Raw genomic sequence first — 20,150 nt, 5'->3', positions numbered from 1 at the left:
TTCTACTGTGAAGCCTAACTCCTGTTCTACTCTGTACATGTGGCGTTCGACTCCCATGTTCACTTCTTTGTTTCCGCGCCACACACCCCACACCTGACGAAGACGCGCTTTTTCTGTCGGCACGCGTCTCTCCACTGACCCTGGCACGCCTGGATTTCTTTTCTTTGTTTCTCAACAAGTCTCGCTAGACGGTACTGTTTTCTCCAGGTCCAAAGTATTCCTCACCTTTAGTTCAGTTCTCTTTTTTGATGAATTAAAAAAACAACACTTACGCTTTTCCTTGGCGTTTCTTTCTGATGTCTGTTCACGTTTAGTGTTCATTGTGGGACTCTCCGAGAAAAGCGGTACATCCTAATCACTCATTCCTTCGTCTTTATTGCATTTGGCGCATTTTTCTTTGTGACAAATTAATCCCGTGTCCCTTTACATTTTTGCTCACTTGTTTCGCGTAAAAGTAACCTCCAAAATTTCTTTTGAATAAAGCGGGTGCAGAAAATGGGTGGGCGTAATTTTCTATGTATGCCGTTCATTAATAAACCGGAAAGGCACTCAAACTCCGGAGCGCTTCAAACTGCAATTGAGTGCAAAAGTGATCCTGAGACGGTCGGCGACCCGTCCAGGACTGATTCCTTCTCTGCAACATATGTGGACGGGGTTAGTTCCTGCCCCCTTTGCTTCGGTACAGTGGGATTAATAAATATTAGTTTCAATATACGCCTTACAATATTCTTCTATATATGATGCCTTACTTTGAATTACACTTCACAACTGTGATCACCTTTTGCATGTTTTTATCACCTGCAACCCACCCTACCAACCGTTTAACAGCGATGCCTTTCTTGTATCCCGTCAGAATTATGACAGCGCCACTCTTCTCCTAGCGGTGTTATTCCCCGTTTTCTCACTTCTGCTAAACAAAGTCCAGTTTGGTGCTACCAAGTTGTGTGGCATGAAAATGCAAGGGACTTCAATAAGCTGGAGAGACAAACACGCGGTTCCTAATGCAAAAATATTGATCCTGGTATCAAGGCAACTGGAACTGGTTTGAAGCACAACGAAGTCCTACTTTGACTCCTTCCTAATAGCTGGGTATGAGTCTTGGGAAGCAGACGATGTGGACTCCTCTCCCAGGCTTGTGTATATATGTTTAGTTGCCTCTGTGTCTCTATTCTTGCGGTAGTGGTAAAAATGGGTACATTCATCCTTGCCAGCTAAAGAGCAGCCAGTCGGCTCCTGTCTGACAAAGCACTGCCTTAAGTGGCTTTGGGGTGGATCCCACTGTCTGGTTTTCTCATTTGTTGCAAGAGCTGAGGAGAACAGAAAGGGGGGTTTGGAAAAAAAAAAAATAGTGTGCCAGAGAGAGAGAGTGAGTGAGTATGTGTGCGTGTGTGCGAGGGAGATAGAGAGGCTTTTGGGATCTTGAGATGGGAGATGCATTTTCATCATTGAGCTGATGAAAAATGTAGATTAATACTAACTTTGGATCAACAGCAGAAAGCAAAAAAAAATAGTAGTAGCAGGGTATGCTATGCTGCAACAGTACCAGAAACGCTTCTGGTCCTGAAGTAAAAGAGCCAGCAGGCAGGATACAGAGAAGGAAACCAAAGCTGAGGAGACTGGCATGGGTGCGAGAGAGAACTTGTACAAATATGGCAAAGGTGGCATGTATGTGAACAAAGCAAGGAAAGCACAGATTGTTTACTGGGAGGGAGAAGGGTGAAGATGCAGACTAGAGTTAAGTTACAGCTGAGAGAGCCTAAAAGAGGAAGAGTAGCAGAAAAATATTGAGCTAAGACATAACTGTCTGAAGCTGTAAACACTGGTTTGTAGCCAGAAGTCAGAACTGAAAGGGGAGGACTTATGAACCTTAAGGCAATTTGGACATGTAGTCTGAGGGAGAACATGAGGAAAAGGAAGGAGAATGTGGATATATTGTTGGGCTAAAATAGAATGTGAAATAATTTTGCAGATGTGAGACAGACTGGCATGGAGTCTAAAAGAGAAGGATGAGACATTGAAGTGCTGATGCAAAACTTGTATGGATTATTATGGGAGAAAAGTAATGGGGCAAGAGTCTAAATCAGTACTTCAAGCAGCCTCAAATAGGAAGTAGTAAATAAGGAGTGAAGAGAATTTGACATGGATGCTGAAGGAGTAAGAGGATTAGGAAAAGGGCATTGAGCTGAGGTACAAGTGACTTGGCATAGAGTTGAAAATGTGAGGAGAAAGAAAAATACAGAAGGCTGAGAATGAAGTAAGGGGAGCATGGTGAATAATGCAGCATGAACGCGAATTAAAAAAATGAAGACCAGGAGGTAAAACAGAGGGCAGGCAATGACTTCTGCTAGACAGAGGCACTTTGGAGCCAAACCAAGCCAAACGGCAGCCACAAAGACAGATCACAGTGTGGCTGGAGCGAGCGAGTGAGAGAGAGAGAGACAGACAACACAAGTGAGAGAGAAAGAGGAGGCAGGCTGGGCGGGGACATTGCAGGGAGGGCCAACCCCCCGATTGCAGTGCGGGGGTTTTGTATTTAAAGGAAGCTAAGGGAAGTGCGAGCAGCTCTTAGTGAGAAGCTGGCAGTGCATGGAAGCAACTGAGTGAGCTGAGCTGTTCATCGTGCTGAGTGGGAAGGGACTCACCATCCTATCACTCCAAAGTGCCCACGTGCCCAGGCACAGCTTTGCTTAGCTGCTAGGGGCAGCTTGTGGAATGGCGGTGGAGCGGCAAGCTTTGCTTCTGTTTGGGGCACTGTCATATAATGTCTTGACTTTGGCATGGACTGGAAGCACTGATCTGGGGGCTCCTCTTGGGTACTACCCACGTTTTAATCCCTTCTTCTTTCTGTGCACCCACCATGGCGATCTGGAAGGTGTTGAGGATCAGAGCGAAGTGCTCATCTCTCTTCAGATCGCAGGCAATCCAGCAGCCTACATCCCAGGACACGAGTACCAGGGTGAGTACAGCAGCACTTTCATCTGGACTGTCCTTAGTAGTTTTCCCATGCAAGCATGGTCAAAAGTGAGATAATAGCTGTGGCAAGTTGGCTAGACCCCAAGGCATAGCAATACAAAAGGGGTAGATAATTTGTCTTAAGTGTTGGTTTGTTTTTATGTCTGTCTGTGGTGAGCTGGTCATCCAGCATGGTTCATTGTGATGTCTACTTGAGGCTTTTAAGACTAGGGACAGATGTGTAAGAATGAACCCCTATTCCCAATAAACTGTGCGCCTAGCTAGCCTGTAGATTAAACGTTAGCTCTCTGTATCTTTATCTGTCTTTCTCCTGGGCCAATGCAGCCCATGTTGTGCGGGTGCCACAAAAGACTTTTTCTTTGCATTTGCATCAAAGTGAACACATGATTTAGTGAGCATGCATGAAACAGGTCTAATCTGTAGCTTAGCACAGTGAGATTAGAGACATACAATGAATGGTGTGGTCCTGGGGGGCAGCAGGTGGAGCTCTGCTCCCGTGGGTTTCTGGGTACCATAGTGCAAATTTTCAGCTTACTTAGTGGTGTTAGAAGACAAATAAGTTGGACATGTGTGTAAGAGAGTATATTTTGAAATGAGAACACAGAGAAGAAAATTGGTGATTTTTTTTACAGACTACTGTATGTGCTTATGTTTTGCTGTCATTCCTTCTGCATGGGGCAGTTAGCAATCTTAATAAAGATTGGACAGATAGGAGCATGTCAAGTATGCATAATAGAAGAGGGGTTGTAAGAGCTTGTGCTTGAGTGTGAGTACATGCAAGTCTGTCTGTCTGTGTGTGTGTGCATGATTGAATAGCAAGTGTGTCTTTGTATATTATTGTTTTTGGGCTGTGTGTGTGTGCATTTTAAAATGTTTTTATTTTTGTATGGATCTGTTAGGAAGTGTGTTTGCAGTTGTGTTCCTGTAATGTTTGGTAGTTTGTTTAAAAAAATTTAAATAAAAAAAAAAAAAATATATATATATATACACACACACACACAGGAGGCCCGGAGGGCACTGTCTACATTCTGCTTATCCACCTCTGGGGTTGGGGAGGGGCGGGGTGGCATTGGCAGTTGGAAGAAAAGTAAGGTGAGGTAAGACAAGTGTGTTTCACTGGCAAGGTTTAGCTAGAGATACAGAGGAGGCTCACTCTTAGTATCCCTTGATCCTTTTTTTTTTTTTTTTTCCTTTTTCTCTCAAGGCACATTCTTTGTGCAGTTTCTGTCTCTCCTTTTTTCCTTTCTTCCAATTGCTGTTTCTTTTCCTACCTCATACTTTCAAATGCTTCTACACTTCATGATTCTCTCAGGATCCTCCTTTATTACATTCTATGTCTTTTTGTTTTCAACCTTTCTTTCTACCTCTTTTCATTGTCTCCTCTGTTATGTCTCTTTCACACTTGTTCTTTTCTGTAGCACAACATCGTCTTTGCTGCCTCACATTTACATCTGCCTATCTACCTTATTCTCTGTGGCTCCTCTTCTCCCTCTTTTTCTCCTCTTCCTTTTCTTTATGCTGTTTTTCTTATTTGTCCTTAACTCCTTATCATTTTCTTTCTACCTGCCTTCTTCCTGTTCTCCCTTTTAACCTCTAAATTGTTGTCCCATCTTCTTTTCTTCATTTTCCACTTCCTGTTATATTCCATCCTGACTCTTATTTACTGATCTTGTTCAGTCTTTTCTATTCTACTTATCTTCATCCTCTTTTTCATCTCTCCCTCATATTTACTTGTTTTTTTTAGCTCATCCTTCTTCCCGTTCTTCCTGTCATTGTGTTCATTTATCCCTGTCTCATCAGCTTCTTGTTCTGTCCAGTTCTGCTTCTGTCTTTCCTCTGTCTTCCGCCTCTATTTATGCTTCTGTTATCCCTCTTCTATTCCTTTCAAATTCTCCATCTCTGCTTGTCTTTTTTGGGGTCTCACCTTTCTTCAATTTTTTTCCTTCAGCTTATTTCATTTTGCTTCTCATTATCCTTTAGGTATCTTCCCTTCATTTTTTTTCTTGATATTCTTCTCATCTTTCTTTTTGCCCTATTTTTTCCTCATTCTTCTGTCTCTTCCATTCACACTCTCCTTCTTTGCACATCATTATCAGTACAATATGTCCTGTCCCCTTGTTTTCTTTCCTTTCTCCATCTCAAACATTTTTCCTGTCTCTTTCCTTTTATATGCGTTTGTTGTCATTTCTATTGTGCTTTTCATTTTTCTTCCTTTTCTCACCCTCTTTTGCATTTTTTTCCTTTCTCTAGTTTCTTCCATTTAGTCTTTTTTTTAAGCCCCTTCCATTTGATTTTTTCTTCTCCCCACTTCTCTCTTCCTCTTTGCCCCTGTTTCCCTCATTGTTTTTATCCCATACCAATGAACCTCGCCTCCATTTTTACTTTCTTCCATCCTGTATCACCCTTCTTATCCCTGTAAATCTCTTCCTCATTTTCATTTTTGCTCTCTCATATTCTGCATTTTCATCTTTTCTCCTTCTTGTCTTCTACCCTTCTTTCTGCACTCAGATGCTGTACCTTCTTGACAGGCCACATCGCAGATCTTGCCTTATAAATTATTTGGTGGCGCAGGGAGTTTCAGAGGCTGCAAATTCATTTACGAGACTTGGCTTGAAGACTTGCCATTCTGGGGGCAGGGCTGGTCTTGCACCCGTCATTTTTGCTCAGTGGCAGGTAGAGGTAGGGAGTTCTGGATTGCTGCTCCCACCTTGGGGAAAGTGTTCAGTGACCAGTGTGTCTTCATTGCAGGTTTTTATAGGGTCATGGTCATAGAATTTCTTTTCTGACTCTTTAGGCTCTTTTCAAGTGATTTGCTGAACATTAGTGCCATGTATTCAGCTTGATAGAGCAGGCACTCTCTGCTAATGACCAATCAGATGGTGTAGAAAAATAGTACACTATGTAATTGGCCATTTCAGAGAAATTGCTTGCAGTGCTTTTAATGAACCACAGTCTGTAGTTTTCTAACCCTGTGCAACTTTTCAGTTCATTTCTTATCTGCTTTGCTTCTATACTGGTGGCGCTGTGTAAGGAGACAGGAAGTGCTGCAGGTCAGTGACTTGCTAATAATCTTAGGGTGACATTTTTGTGAGAGGTTCACACTGTTCTGCAAAATAAGCACTGTCACAGTTTAAGAGCATGAGAGGATGACTTGTATTTCAGGACCCTCTGGATAATGTGGTTGTGGATACATTTGAAGTCCTGTGCCTGAGTTGTAATGCTATTGTTAATTGTGAGATGCTCTGTGGCTGAATTTTACTGCGTTCTAAATATATACTGTAAGGTTTGAGACTTTTTGTGAAGACATGAAAATGTGTTGTATAGTAAATTGTATTGCTATTGTGTAATTGCACAGTGCCTATGAAAAGTAATCACCTCCTTAGATGTTTTCATATGTTATTATACAAAATGAAATCACGGTGAATTTAATTTGGCTTTTCTGACCATAGCAGAAAAATACTTTAATGTTAAAGTGAAAAAAGATCTTTGCATAGTAATTTAAATTAATTACAAATATAAAAAACAAAATAAATAATCATAAGTATTTACTCCCTTCAAGTCACTATTTAATAGATGCATCTTTGACATACCCAGATGACATATCTGGACATTGCAGTTTTTCCCCTTCTTCTTTGCCAAACCGTTCAGGTTCTGTCTGGTTGCATGTGTGTAAACAGCCTTTTTTCAAATTCTAAATTGGATGACTTCTAGTCTCTGAATCAGCCACCCTAGGACATTAACTTTGTTGTTTTTATGACACTATTCCTGTGTAGCTTTGGTTTTATACTTGGGGTCATTGTCTTGCTGGAAAACCGATCTTCTCCTAAGACACAGGTTTCTCACAGACTGCATCACATTTTCCTCAAGTATTTCCCTGTATATTACTGCATTCATTTTACTCTCTACCCTCACAAGTCTTCTGGGGCCTGCTGCAGAGAAGCTTCCTCAAACATGTTTCTACCACGATGCTTGTCAGTGGGGATGATGTGTTTTTAATTATTGGCATTGTTTAAGATTACACCAAACATGCCATTTAGTCTGATGGCCAAAAAGCTCATTATAGAAAATGGCTTTATCTCTGCCACTCTGCACACAGTCTCTCCAATCTGAGCCACTCTGTAACTTATTACTTCTTCCCTGACTACATATATACATGTATACATATTCCCTGACCTAAAAATACCTGGAAGTGCAGCTGGATGATAAACTGGATTGGACTGCCAATACTGATGCTTTGTTCAATCGAGGACAGAGCCAACTATACTTCCTTAAAAGGCTGGCGTCCTTCAACATCTGCAATAAGATGATGCAGATGTTCTATCAGACGGTTGTGTCGAGCGCCCTCTTCTATGCGGTGGTGTGCTGGGGAGGCAGCATAAAGAAGAGGGACGCCTCACGTCTGGACAAACTGGTGAGGAAGGCAGGCTCTGTTTTAAGCACGGAGCTGGACAGTTTGACATCTGTGGCGGAGCAATAGGCGCTGAGCAGGCTCCTGTCAATCTTGGAGAATCCACTGCATCCACTGAACAGTATCCTCTCCAGACAGAGGAGCAGCTTCAGCGACACACTGCTGTCACTGTCCTGCTCCACTGACAGACTGAGGAGATCGTTCCTCCCCCACACTATGCGACTCTTCAATTCCACCCCTTGGGGCGGGGGGCAGGGCAGGGGGGTAAACATTGCCACTATACAAGAATATAGACTGTTATACCTGCCTCGCACTCTCTCCTTGCATTTTTTAACTTATATTGCATTTTTATCACTCTTTAATTAATATTGTTTTTATCAGTATGCTGCTGCTGGAGTACGTGAATTTCCTTTGGGGATTAATAAAGTATCTGTCTACCTATCTACCTACCTGCCTACCATCTCCATTTCACTAATTATCCATCCAGCCATCCATCCATCCATTTTCTAACCCGCTGAATCCAAACACAGGGTCACGGGGGTCTGCTGGAGCTAATCCCAGCCAACACAGGGCACAAGGCAGGAACCAATCCTGGGCAGGGTGCCAACCCACCGCAGGACACACACAAACACACCCACACACACTAGGGCCAATTTAGAATCGCCAGTCCACCTAACCTGCATGTCTTTGGATTGTGGGAGGAAACTGGAGCGCCCGGAGGAAACCCACACAGACACGAGGAGAACATGCAAACTCTACACAAGGAGGACCCAGGAAGCGAACCACTGCACCACCGTACTGCCCCCTTAACTAATTATCTTTCTTCTAAAATCAATTTGCTGCATCAGTGATGATTTAGAGGTGTCATTCTAACATGCTTGAAACTGCTCGCAAAGGTGCATCAACTAAATATTCACTTGAACTGGGTGAATGCTTATGCAACAATTTATTTTGTGTTTTGCATCTAATTAATTTATACCACTTTACAGAGATCGGTTTATACTTTGACATTAAAGTTTTGTTTTCCTGTTGATCTGTGTCAAAAAACACATTAATTCCACTGTGATCTAATTCTGTGTGACAATAAAATTTGAAAAACTCCAAGGGGTAAATTTTTTTTTAGGCATGATATAATGGTTCTAGTTTGTGCCATATGCTTTTTAACTCCTCATTTTGTATCCCTGTGAAGGTGTAATATAGTCTTGCCAGTGTGTTTATGTACATAAAAGATCTTGTGTGTTAGTCAGCATGAATAGTGTCCTTTTTTTTGTTCTGCAAACCTCATACTTACCTGTGTTTCACAAAAATGGTTTACGTATTGTTCTAAACTTGTTATATGATTTGGAATTCCTTGCTTTTAAGTGAGAGGTCTTTATGTTTCCAAATGTGCCTAGAGACCTTCCAAACTTGGTAATGTGTTGATATATAAGTTGATTGAATGTAATACATAATTATATTCTTTTTTTATTATTTTATGTAATCCAAGAGTCAGTTGTACACTATTCCATTGTGCTGTGTGACTCTTTGGGCTTGTTTTCTTTGCTCTGGCTAGGACATGTACAGAGTTGTCAGTTTATTGTGAAATTTATCAGTATTTGCTGCGTGATTTGTTTGCGTGCATCATGGGAAAAGAGTGTCTGAGTTTATCTTTTGAAAGTTCTGTACATCTTTGTGAATACGTTTTTGTTGGTTTGAGTGGGTTGATATTCAGAGCTGATTGTGTAATTATGATAATGAATTGGATTGTTGTTGAAGTGTCCTGTGTGATTTTTCTGAACATATTTTGTAGCTGTGAGAATGATTTGTATGGCTGTTATGTATTTTCTGACATTTGACACTCATTGTATAGGTGTGAAAATGATCTATGGCATTTACCTGTATAAAATCAAACTCAAAACTGCTTGTGTATCTCTAAGAACGACATATATAGCTGCTAAGCAGTCTTGTGATCATCAAAATACATTATAAAGCCCTTAGATTGAGCTGTGTCCTTTTCCAAAGGTGTTTTGACACTCATGTGATGCTTACAAAACAAGATACTTAGAAAAGATTATTTACATTAGAACCATAAAACCTGGTGGTTCAAGTGCATCTTTTAGAACAATCTAAGAGATTTTTTAATTTATGATTTTGTCAAATTTATTTTTTTTGAGCACCTTCTGTATTACAGAGAATACATTTTATTGCTTTTGGGATACAGTATATACAGTACATTATTATTTTTTTATATCCATCTAGAATGTTTTTTGCAACCTGATTTTTTTTTTTCTGTGTGCTGTGTGAAGTTGTGCTCACTCTTGTTATGAGGCACCTGCTTGCTGATGTGGAACTGATGAAATATTCAGCTAATAGCTCTCTTTTTCTAGCCTGGGTCATGACCTTTGTATTGCCCCCACCTAGTTCAATCCATTAGATCATCATTCTTCTTTGGGGGAAGGGTTTTTAATATGCCCACCAGTAAGTGAGAAGAGATTAGAAGAGGGGACACCCCCCCACTCCCATTTCCACCAGTCCTTGGGTCTAGCCAAACCTGTGACTGTTCCTGGATTTGTGAGGATAACTGGCTTCCTGACTAATTGCCTAAATCCAGATCAGAGCAATAGAAGGGCAGTTAGTACCCCTGCCCTCCCATTTGTCCACTCTATCAAGGTATAGAACCTATGTTTGAATCTGCATTGCCCTTTATTTATTGTGGGTCAGCGCACACGTGCCACTAACACCCACGTTTGTTTCATTATGATGGCCCTCTTCTGAATTATTCATGCCTTCCATTCAGCATCTCTCTGTTGACTCCCAGCTGCCTTACTCCCAGGGACTCTACAGTCTGGGTGTGGGGGGGTGTAGCATGTTTAGTGAAGGATGTAGTTCTCTTTGGATGTCTAGCCAGCTGGGCCCCACTGTTGGTGGCAGAGAACCTGGCGTAGCCCAAACCGCTAGGGAGCAGGCCAGCTGTAACAAGTGGAGATCAGCAGGCTGAGCGGGCGGCAATCTGCTTCGCACCTCGCACTTGGTAAGTTGGCAAAGTTATTTTTATCACAAAAGCTTCATTCCTGACTTGCGCACTCTGCTGTGCAGGGGAAAAAAAAAGAGCAAGTCAACCACAGCGGTAGCGTCTGCCACTGGAAATACTGACACACTCTCACACCCATGACTTGACACTAGTGGGTGGGGTGACTGAAATGTGGAGGCAGTGAGAAGAGAGAGGAAGGAGAGAGTGTGTTTGGGAAAATTTAAATCCAGAAGCATTAGCATGTTGTTACATTTGGCATGTGTAAATTATCCTGCAAATGGTTTTGTTGAAGTAAATAATGAGACGTGGTCACACAGAGAACAGAGAAATGATAGGCAGTGGACAAAACAACTTTCACCATAAAGCATGTGAAACCTAATGAGAGTGACACACATCACTAGGAAATGCTTAAAAATTCCAAAATTAAGGCATTTGGTTGCAATGACGGAAGAGATATTGGGCCTGAACAATATACAAAAACAATGACTTCAACAAGATAGCGGCAGATTTTAAGATTCATGGAAGACAGGTGGGAGGTATGTGTGCAGTTGTCATTGGGTTGTAGTACAGGATTTGTAAATAAAATACTCCAATTCAGGTTTTTAGTTCTTATTTAAGTGGATTTTGGTTCGGATTGTGTCCTCTTAGAAAATTTTCCAAACAGAAATTACGGCTTGTATTAGAAAGAGAACTGAAAGTTCCTTAATAGGTGGTTGTGTGTGTGCAAGCATATGTATGCTGGCTGGTTTTAAATGTTACCTGGTACTACAGCTTTCACATTTTGCCCCTACTGGTGTTTTATGTAAGCCAGTGAGTCTGGCAGGAGAGGAGATAAAACCAGGCTGTCTTTCAGAGAATTAAGTATCCAGTAGATCTATTCAAGAGTTTAGCTTATCTTTATCAAGTTTAAATGTAATCTGTTTCATTGGAATTGGGTTAAATTGTGTTGCCAAAGCATTAAATATAAATTACATGAATCAACAAATAACCCAACTATTTCCAGTCACCTAGTTGCCTGTGATATATATTTATTATTATATTTTTCTTTCAGTGACCATTTCCACTAGCACCCACTTTGATGGTCTCCTGGTAACAGGACTTTATACGGCCACCACTGTCCAGTCAGCAGCCAGTGTCGCAGGTCCAGGCTCCTTTGGCTTTGGTAAGTTTTGACTCTTGCTCAGCATTACCTTTTCTTGTCATGATTCTGATGTATCAGTTGGCCTGGAAGGGGCAGAGGGGGCTTGGAATTGACAGTGGCTGATAGGATACTCAAGGCTAAAGTCATCTTGATTTAATTATGGAAAACATAATTTATGGCTATATTAGTTAACTCCCTTCTATACATTCCTTACAAAGTACAGTAGCTGACCCCTTCAAGTTACATAGCCCATTAAATCTACAACACCCTGAGGCCTTGTTATATTATGGTTATCCCCTTATGTCTGCATATCTTTTTGCAGCATCATGCCTCCTTAAAGCTAAGAGTCTTCTCGGAGCTATGTAGATTCTTGACAACTAAGTAGCCATTTAAACATACTCACAGCTATATGACTTCCCTCATCTACATAACCTTTCACATTTTATGCAGCACCTCATCACAGTATGCAATGTCAGGGTCTTCTGAAGTGCTGAGCAGCAGGGGATGACTGTGCAATAGCAGGGATTAGTAGATAAAGGACACACTTTTTATTTTTAGTACTTTAATGAATCCTAAATCATCTTTAGAAAAGCACAGAAAGACACATAATCATTGTGACTTTTTAGCAATAATGGATTGAAATTTCAGTAAAGTGTGCATTTTCATGGAGCTGCCACCCGCCCACTTGAGTACCCGCGGCTATAAAAGGAATAGCTAGTGAGAAGACTCTCTAAGCAGAGGGGGCGTCACCATCTAAGGCTTAAGTGTGTGTGTGTGGGTATATATATGTGTATTTGCTGGCAGGTGCCCACTCAGCCTAGCACATTACCCCATCTTACTTTGCCACCCCCATAATTTTACACTGCTCCACTGCCCAGGTTTGACTCAATGGGTGTTCTATTCCTTTATTCATACTTTAAGATGAAAATTACTCTCTGTCCATCTCTGTTTTTACTTTGAGTAAGACTTATCTCATCTTGATAAGAGATGTAAATGGGGGATTGCAAGTCTCTCTACCAGTTAGATTTCATTTTGCAATCTGTTTATCTGCCATGTTGCTTATGTAACAGGAAAAATTTCCACTTCTTGAACTTAGATGACCCCAAAATTATTAATTTTTTTTTTTTTTTTTGCTGTCATTGACCCATCTTTTTTGGGTGTCAGCATAGCGTAGGGATGTGGGCTGATAAGTTTTCAGCTTCGCCGAAGTCCTAGGGTTTTTTCTTGTTTTTTGAGCAAAAGAATAAAAGCCTTGCTACGAGCCCAAAGCACTATAGGAATGCATGTTCCTTTTGTGTGACACTACCCAGAGACTCTTGCTTCTGGTTCCCAAGCACTGTCTCCAAAGTGTGCATTCTCTGAGACAGGATGTGTATTTAATGAGGCCTTATCTGGCAGATGTGATGGTGCCTTGTTGAGCCTAATGAGTTGTGTCATTATCAAGTAGCGGGTGTTCTTATATCTTGGGGTCACTGTTCTGACTTGTAAGGAAAGATTAGTATGACCTCACCCCTTTCTGCCTGCATATTCTGCAGTTCTGCACACTCTGGTAAGCTCTGCTCTTCAGTCATCCACAAGCTTATATTCCCTTCATATAAAGCCTCATATGACCATACGTTGGTAATCTGTTTTTCCTTTTTTTTTTTCTTTTTATTTTATAAAACCAGCAATTCCATCAGTTATGACCAGCCTTCTCGCTTCATTTATTCTTCATAGTGAGTAACTGTTTTTTTGTAGGTCCTTTAAGTACAGTATGCTTATTCCTGTCATCTTAGGTCTTCCCTTTTTACCTTTCCTCACCTGCCATCTACAAACGTCTATTTCCAGGGCATCCTAATCACATGTCTGTATCTCACCACATATGTCACATATGATTATAAGCATTTCAGAGTTGCCTACAGTTGGTACACACATAAACATTATATCTCTGTTTCACACAACATCACTTGTACACACCTCTTGGATACACTGACTTATAAACATATTTTAGTGTCATACATAATGAACCACAGATATATACCCCAATTCGCAAAACATCAGACATAACTCCATTATTTAAATCTGTCAGTGTGACATGCGCATACACAAAATTCTTATGACTATCTCTAGCACACATATACACACACCCTAATGCTCTCCTGCCTGTTGGACTGTTTCCCGTTGCCGGCAAAGATAATGCAAGCTGCGAGCTAGCAGAAGCTTGAGCTCTATCAAGCAGCAGTAATGTGTTACTGGCCCAGGCATGATGGCCATGAGAAGCCACTTCTGGGACACTGGCCAAACTGTGAGCCTTGCTATGCTGCCAACAGCTCTGGTTGGTGGGGTGACTAAATTGTCTGGAGCGAGGTTCCTTCCAAATCGGCGCAAGTCATATCAAATTTATTAATCAGGAACTTGATAATTAGTGAGAGTCAGACTACATTAAAAGTAAAATTAGATTAAAACTTAACATGAAGAAGTGGAGAAGAATGCACTCATAAAGTGCAAATAATGTCACCATGGCTCCCCGATTTCACTTGTACCATGGAATTAGTCTTTTGGACTAAGTGGTTGATAGCACATCCACTTGCCAATGAGAAATAGCCCACTTTCCAGTAGCAAAGGGCTGTAAATTTCAATGTCCCTGGCCTAGCGGCCAGAAGAGCTGCTTGATGTCTCACCCTGGCTGTCATGTTCCTGATGACAGCAGCATTAGTTTGGGCTAAATTTTCTAGAGTCACATTAGATTAATTAGAATTACAAGTCACAAGAGATCACATCAGATGTCTCTGGGCCTGGCCTTCTTTATCACTGATCCTGTTACTTTCTCCACCACCAATTTACTTGCCCTTTCAGTATACTTTTGCTCCTTTATCTTCTTCAGTCTTTTTTTGTTACTTTATGTTACTGTGTCACTTTGGTGCTCTCAGGCTTTGTCCCTTATTGATCTGGCCTTCTTTAACTCATTCAGCTGTTTTATGTAATCTGTTGTTGAATGTTTTTTTGCATTTCACCTTTGTGCACCCACTATGTGAAGCCTTGCTTTTTGCATCCATCTTTCTTTGCCTTCATTTTTTTTTTAATCACCATGTACCCTCTGTCACCTTTTCAGGGCACAGATTTTGTTCACAATATTTTGCCTTATCCATGATAACCAGCAGTTAAGCAAAGCAACTGCTGTCTCTTTGTGTGCTTCACAAATTGTAGGAAAGGTAAATACTGCTTTTTGGATGAAACACTGCATTTCATTAAGGAAGAGCGGCATCCAATGCCATTAGTTTTCATTTCAATCCAGGATTACATCTCCTGCTGGTGACTCATTTGCATCAAATCGCTCTCTTCTATCCAGTTGGACTCCATTTCAGTGGTCCGTTTTTTGAATTTGCTTCATCCCATAGCTGAAAATCAGTGTGTGGGCAGAGAAATGGTAAAAAAACAGTGCAAGGAGAACTTTTCTTTAACAGCATAGTTACAGATGAACTTTGTCCTGAAAAAGAGATTTTAATCTGTCTCACTATAAACCTGTCACAGTGTATATGTAATCCTTTACCTATTATACTACATTGTCTTAAACCTGCATATAATAGTTCTACAGCAGTGTTTAAACATCCATCATATGAAGATATCTCTCCAGTCCTATGAAAATTTACAGTATAATTGACATACATTCACATTGAATTTTCTCTTAATTTTCAAAATGGGAATGGAATCCTGTGTCTTGCATCCCACTGCTGCCAACAGATAGTGATTATAAGGTGTTGTATCTCTCTCGAGTGATTTCATTGTTTGGCCAATGATAGTCTGCAGATGGGCCTATGTTTAATAACAGCTTACTGACTCCTGCAATTTAGATATTCTGTATTCTTGAAAAAATTATAAGTAATGTTTCCATGTCACGTTATCTAGTTAATGAATCTATTCACACCAGTTTATTTGGTTTTATAGTTTCCCAGGCTGTTTTCCAGTTTTTTGTGTCTTTTTTTTTCACCTTCACCAATTATTCAAAGTTTTTCATCTAGTTTCTGAATGTTTCTACCCCATATTTTCCTGGTTCTTGAATGTCCATATTGTCTCTGTTTCCAGAATGTTTTAATGTATCCCCTCCAATTTTTGTCCCCAGAAAAATGGGTGCACTAGAATATTGCAGTGACCGCACAACGGCACCCTTGCCACCCCCACACATTGTGCTGATGCTAACAGCGTGTAATTGCAGTCCTTTGATGACTCTGAAATGGGTCAGTGGGCAGCATGAGAAGGACTCGAGGCCCTGCTGGACTCTTTCATGTTTCAATCAGTCATTCTTGTTAATCGCACTCTCCAGCGTGCCCCTTTCTGCAGCCTCACATAAATCACTGTGTTTAACAAAGGGAAGGAGACTGGGGAGATTGCTGGGTCGACGTTACATTAGGTGATGATTACATTTCACTGCTTGCAACGTTATTAAATAGCAGGCGCCCTAAACACCTCACCACTTAATGGCTTTCGTGCGATGCGTCATAAATCAGGAGTCTCTAGCGTGTACCCAGAATTCGAGAGCAGCTGCTCAACAAGATAATATTGACGATGACAAAACGCCTTTCAATCTGCTTCCTGCCCGATCTCTTTCCATTTGATGTTATTGAATTAATCAAAGTGATGAGTACCACCTGATATGGAGTGAAAGGTCCACCTTCCCATGTGGATATATTTTCTGATGTATACATACTGACCAAATATTCAAGTGGTCAACCCTACTTACAGTAGCCAAGAGAAGATGACAAAGTAGAGATGGGTCTGTAAATCTGACACTGCACGGAATGAAGGGGCAGGTGCATGTTGACAAGGTTGAGTACTTTTACTAGTGTAGTGTAAATGTAAAGAGAAATAGTCCTGAAAGTGAAAGCATAATGAAAACATTTATACAGTGAGTGCTTCTTAGGCTGGTTGACAACTACATTAGCACCTGTAACTATCTACAACTTAGCCAGCCTTTCCCTTTTGCCAGATCTGTTGGCATAGTACAAGAGGGGTCTGTAAATTAGTTAAAGAAGTTAAAACAGCTTTTGTTCATGTTTATGCAGATATTTGCATAAACACAAAAACAGGAAAAAATGTAATTAAAAACATTTTGTTAAGTGCTTAATAATCAATCTTTGTAGCCAGTACAGCTCTAACGACACCTCAATGAAAATTATTTTATGATATTTGGATGAAAACTCCAGAAAAAAATAGGCTATTATTTATTCCTTATTTTTTGGAACTGAATATTTCTGTGTCATTGCTTTTGTTATAGTCACTGTTGGAAGCTAGAGTGATGTGGGTAGAGACTGTAGTTGGCTGTGTTTGCAAAAGCGTCTCCTGCCTTTGAGCTTGCCAGTGTGCTAGACAGTATATGAATTTGCCAGTATTACAGGCGCTTTAAATGGACTTGCGTACTTTTGAGATCAGAAGTGTGTTACAATTTTGGCAAAAGTTTTTTATTTTTTTTTATTTCTGAGTTGTCTAGATTTTTAGGGTTGGATGAAAAAAGGCTGGGTGAAACCACTGCTGCTTGTGTCCACTATGAGATACCAGTATCACAGCACTATTCTCCCTTTTTCTTTTTTTTCTCTATTTCTCTACAGGAATCCTGTCTGAAAGGCAGTTTGGAACCCAGTTTGTCTGCAGTGTTGTTACCTCGTACATCAGCCATCTGCCAACAACTTCATTAAATTTTGTATGGATTGCCCCGCCCCCTGGCACTGGCTGCATCAACTTCCTGTGAGTGAATAATACTATATATATATATATATATATATATATATTTATACAACTGTTACCTTGTATAGAGATGTTATCTTGCAGGCCATGCACTTCTTGTTACACCTGTCTTCTTATATAATACGCTACTGGGGCTGTCCATTTCTCTGTCCAGGATTTTAAATCACCTGTAGCTCGCAAACTGTTTGAACTATTGACCTGAAATTTGGTAAACATATACTACATCACGTCTACTATCCGCTTTTTTTTTCCCCAATTGTAGAATAAACCCTTGGCAGAGGTCAGCAGGGCGGGCATGCAGTGCATGTGTATGGGCGCCGTTCTCATCTGTACCACCTTTGCTGTCACGTTCCCTACCTCTTCATATCTTAAATCATTCTTAAGGCAGATTGAAGACTTAAGTGCCAGCTTAAGTGAAACATTAAGGAAAATGTAATTGCAACACAAACACTGACTTAACCAGTATTAATGTGAAAAGATGCAGACGAAAGAAGAGAAGAAGCGGGCTGCTAGGGTGGAGAAAAAAAGAGCTGCTCAGGATGCAGCAAGTGCATCAAACTTTGAGCAAACAAATGCTAAACGTACAGAGAGAATATGAAAGTTATGAATGCTCAAGTCAAGTGTATTCACTGCATGTTATCGTGCAGTGTGTCGTCACTGGTCTGATATAATCTGATAAAGCAAGGATATTGTTGTTCAGGTAGTCTGTGAACTTGCACTTTCTTTTCGGCATAATAGGTATTCCTGAATTTATGTAAATGAAAGAATGTTGAAAATATTATTAGATTATTTGAACTTATTACTTGATCAACTGATAACTAAAAAGAAATATTGCATTTATATGACAGAATAAATGTTTGATTTTTTTTTTTTTTAAATTAACTGAAACTTTAATAGTTTAACTAGTTCATTTACAATTCTAAATCCATTTTGGAACAAAGGGTGGTAATAATATTTTCCAATAAAATATTGCAAATTGCGCTTAAATACGATGGACTTTACCTGGATGTATGAAATTTCTTGTTTATCTATAATTAGCTAAATGGTAAAAAATTCACGTTTTCACATATACACACACACACACATACTTTTAACTCCATCTGTTTACAAACACACAGATGTTCATACCCCAGTAACCAGCTGTGTCTGGTAATATGCAACCACAGAAATGTAGCATTTTCTTCTTCACATCCTTATATATTATCCCATCTGATTGTGCAGAAACCTTCACATCCCTCTAAATGCATAGTCATAATCTGATCCATTGATACATGTTTATTTGCACAACATCATGCTAGCTCAAACATACTTGGTCACTGCTTAGTTACCCAAATTACCAACAACAACATACTTTTAGCCCTATTTCCTTAACACACTTTCACATACCTACAGCATATATCTACTCACATGCAACTTTTTACTCTTACAAGTGATAGTTCAATCACTGTCTCATTTGCTGACAGAGAAATGCATGCACATTTATAATTTCTTTACACATAAAAACAGGCAGCACCTCTCTTTTTGGCAGAGAAACAAGAACACTACCCTACAGCTCTGACAATGTTATACATGCAGACTATCATACACATTTCCAAACAAACCTCCTCACACGCACATTTCTATTTAATTGCAGCACACCCTGTTAACACAAAATTTTCTGCAATATTGTTCCTGTTAGGTAAACTAGTCAAGTCGATTTTATTTATAAAATACATTTAACACAACAGAATTTGACCAAAGTGATGTACAGCTTCTATAAATACACAATTACATACTGTATATAGATGAACTAAATACACCAAATCTGATTAAATAAATAGTATAAGTAATAATATAAATAAAATAAAAAGTTTAAAAAGCTAAGGAAAAAAGAAAGACTTTCAGTTTTAAAAGTAATCAAAGTTAGTGATGACTAGACTGTTCCAAAGCTTAGGGGGAGCTACTGCAAAAGCACAGTCCCTCTAAGCTTAAGTCTAGATCTCGACACAACCAATGACTTCTGGTAAGATGACCTCAGTGACTACGAAGGAGAATAAGGATATAAGAGAACAGAAGGATAAGCAGGGGATAAACCATTCAGAGACTTAAAAGCAAACAGTAAAATTTTAAACTTGATCCTATATCGAACAGGAAGCCAGTGACGAGAACTAAAATTCATCTGAAATGATTCAGTTTTCACATTCCTGTTAGAAGCATGGCAATAGCATTTTGGACTATCTGAAGATGAGCAAAAGATGACTGATTAACTCTAGTTCATAGTGAGTTGTAATAGTTAAGCTGAGATGAGACAAATGCATTAATTAATTTTTCAAAATCATCTACAGAAAGAAAGGGCTTGTCTTTAGCTACCGGTAATTTCCCTTAGCTGATAGAAACACTACTAGTAAATATTTGTAAGTACAGTTAATCTGATTGGTCAGATTAGCTTTGGTGTGATTGGTCAATCTCGCATTGGGAACAAAAGTAAAGGCAAAGGAAGTATTCTGGGAGGTGAGCAAGGCACCTCAAAACAACAAATTCTGAGAAGCAAACTGTACAGGAATGTTCTTGTCAGAGGGAGCGCAGGTCAAGAGAAGTTCAGACACGTGAGGATATATAAGGTCAAGAGAGGTTCAGACATGTGGCAATACAGAGAAAAGGCACTGGCGGTACACAGTGCAAGAGATATTTAAAATTTTTAAAGTTCTTCTCTTACCTGTCTTCAACAGGTAATGTGGCTAGTTTTCAATACAATCCAAATGTTTACATATCTATTGTATAAGGCTGTGTATGTTTGTATATTTCTTTATGTATGTGTAATAATATTATGTATATGTATAAATATATATGTATATGTGTGTTTGTACAGTATATAAAGCTGACTGACTGACTCATTCGTCAACAAAACTAATATTTCGCAT

At 39.9% G+C, this 20,150-nt stretch overlaps 1 protein-coding gene across 2 annotated transcripts in view; it reads left to right on the top strand.

Annotated features, from left to right (window-relative positions):
* Positions 1-2,574: 2,574 nt before the first annotated feature.
* reln (reelin) overlaps positions 2,575-20,150 on the top strand; it is a 163,565-nt gene continuing 145,989 nt past the window's right edge. For both annotated transcript variants that reach the window (XM_039769861.1, XM_039769860.1), the window contains exons 1-3: positions 2,575-2,956; positions 11,443-11,553; positions 17,115-17,250. In XM_039769861.1, the coding sequence (XP_039625795.1) occupies positions 2,713-2,956; positions 11,443-11,553; positions 17,115-17,250 (491 nt within the window). In that variant the 5' untranslated portion in view covers positions 2,575-2,712. The remainder of the gene's footprint in view (positions 2,957-11,442; positions 11,554-17,114; positions 17,251-20,150) is intronic.

Source organism: Polypterus senegalus, chromosome 11 (genome assembly GCF_016835505.1).
Source record: "Polypterus senegalus isolate Bchr_013 chromosome 11, ASM1683550v1, whole genome shotgun sequence".
Classification (NCBI taxonomy): domain Eukaryota; kingdom Metazoa; phylum Chordata; class Cladistia; order Polypteriformes; family Polypteridae; genus Polypterus; species Polypterus senegalus.
This window is presented reverse-complemented; position numbering and strand designations above follow the sequence as displayed.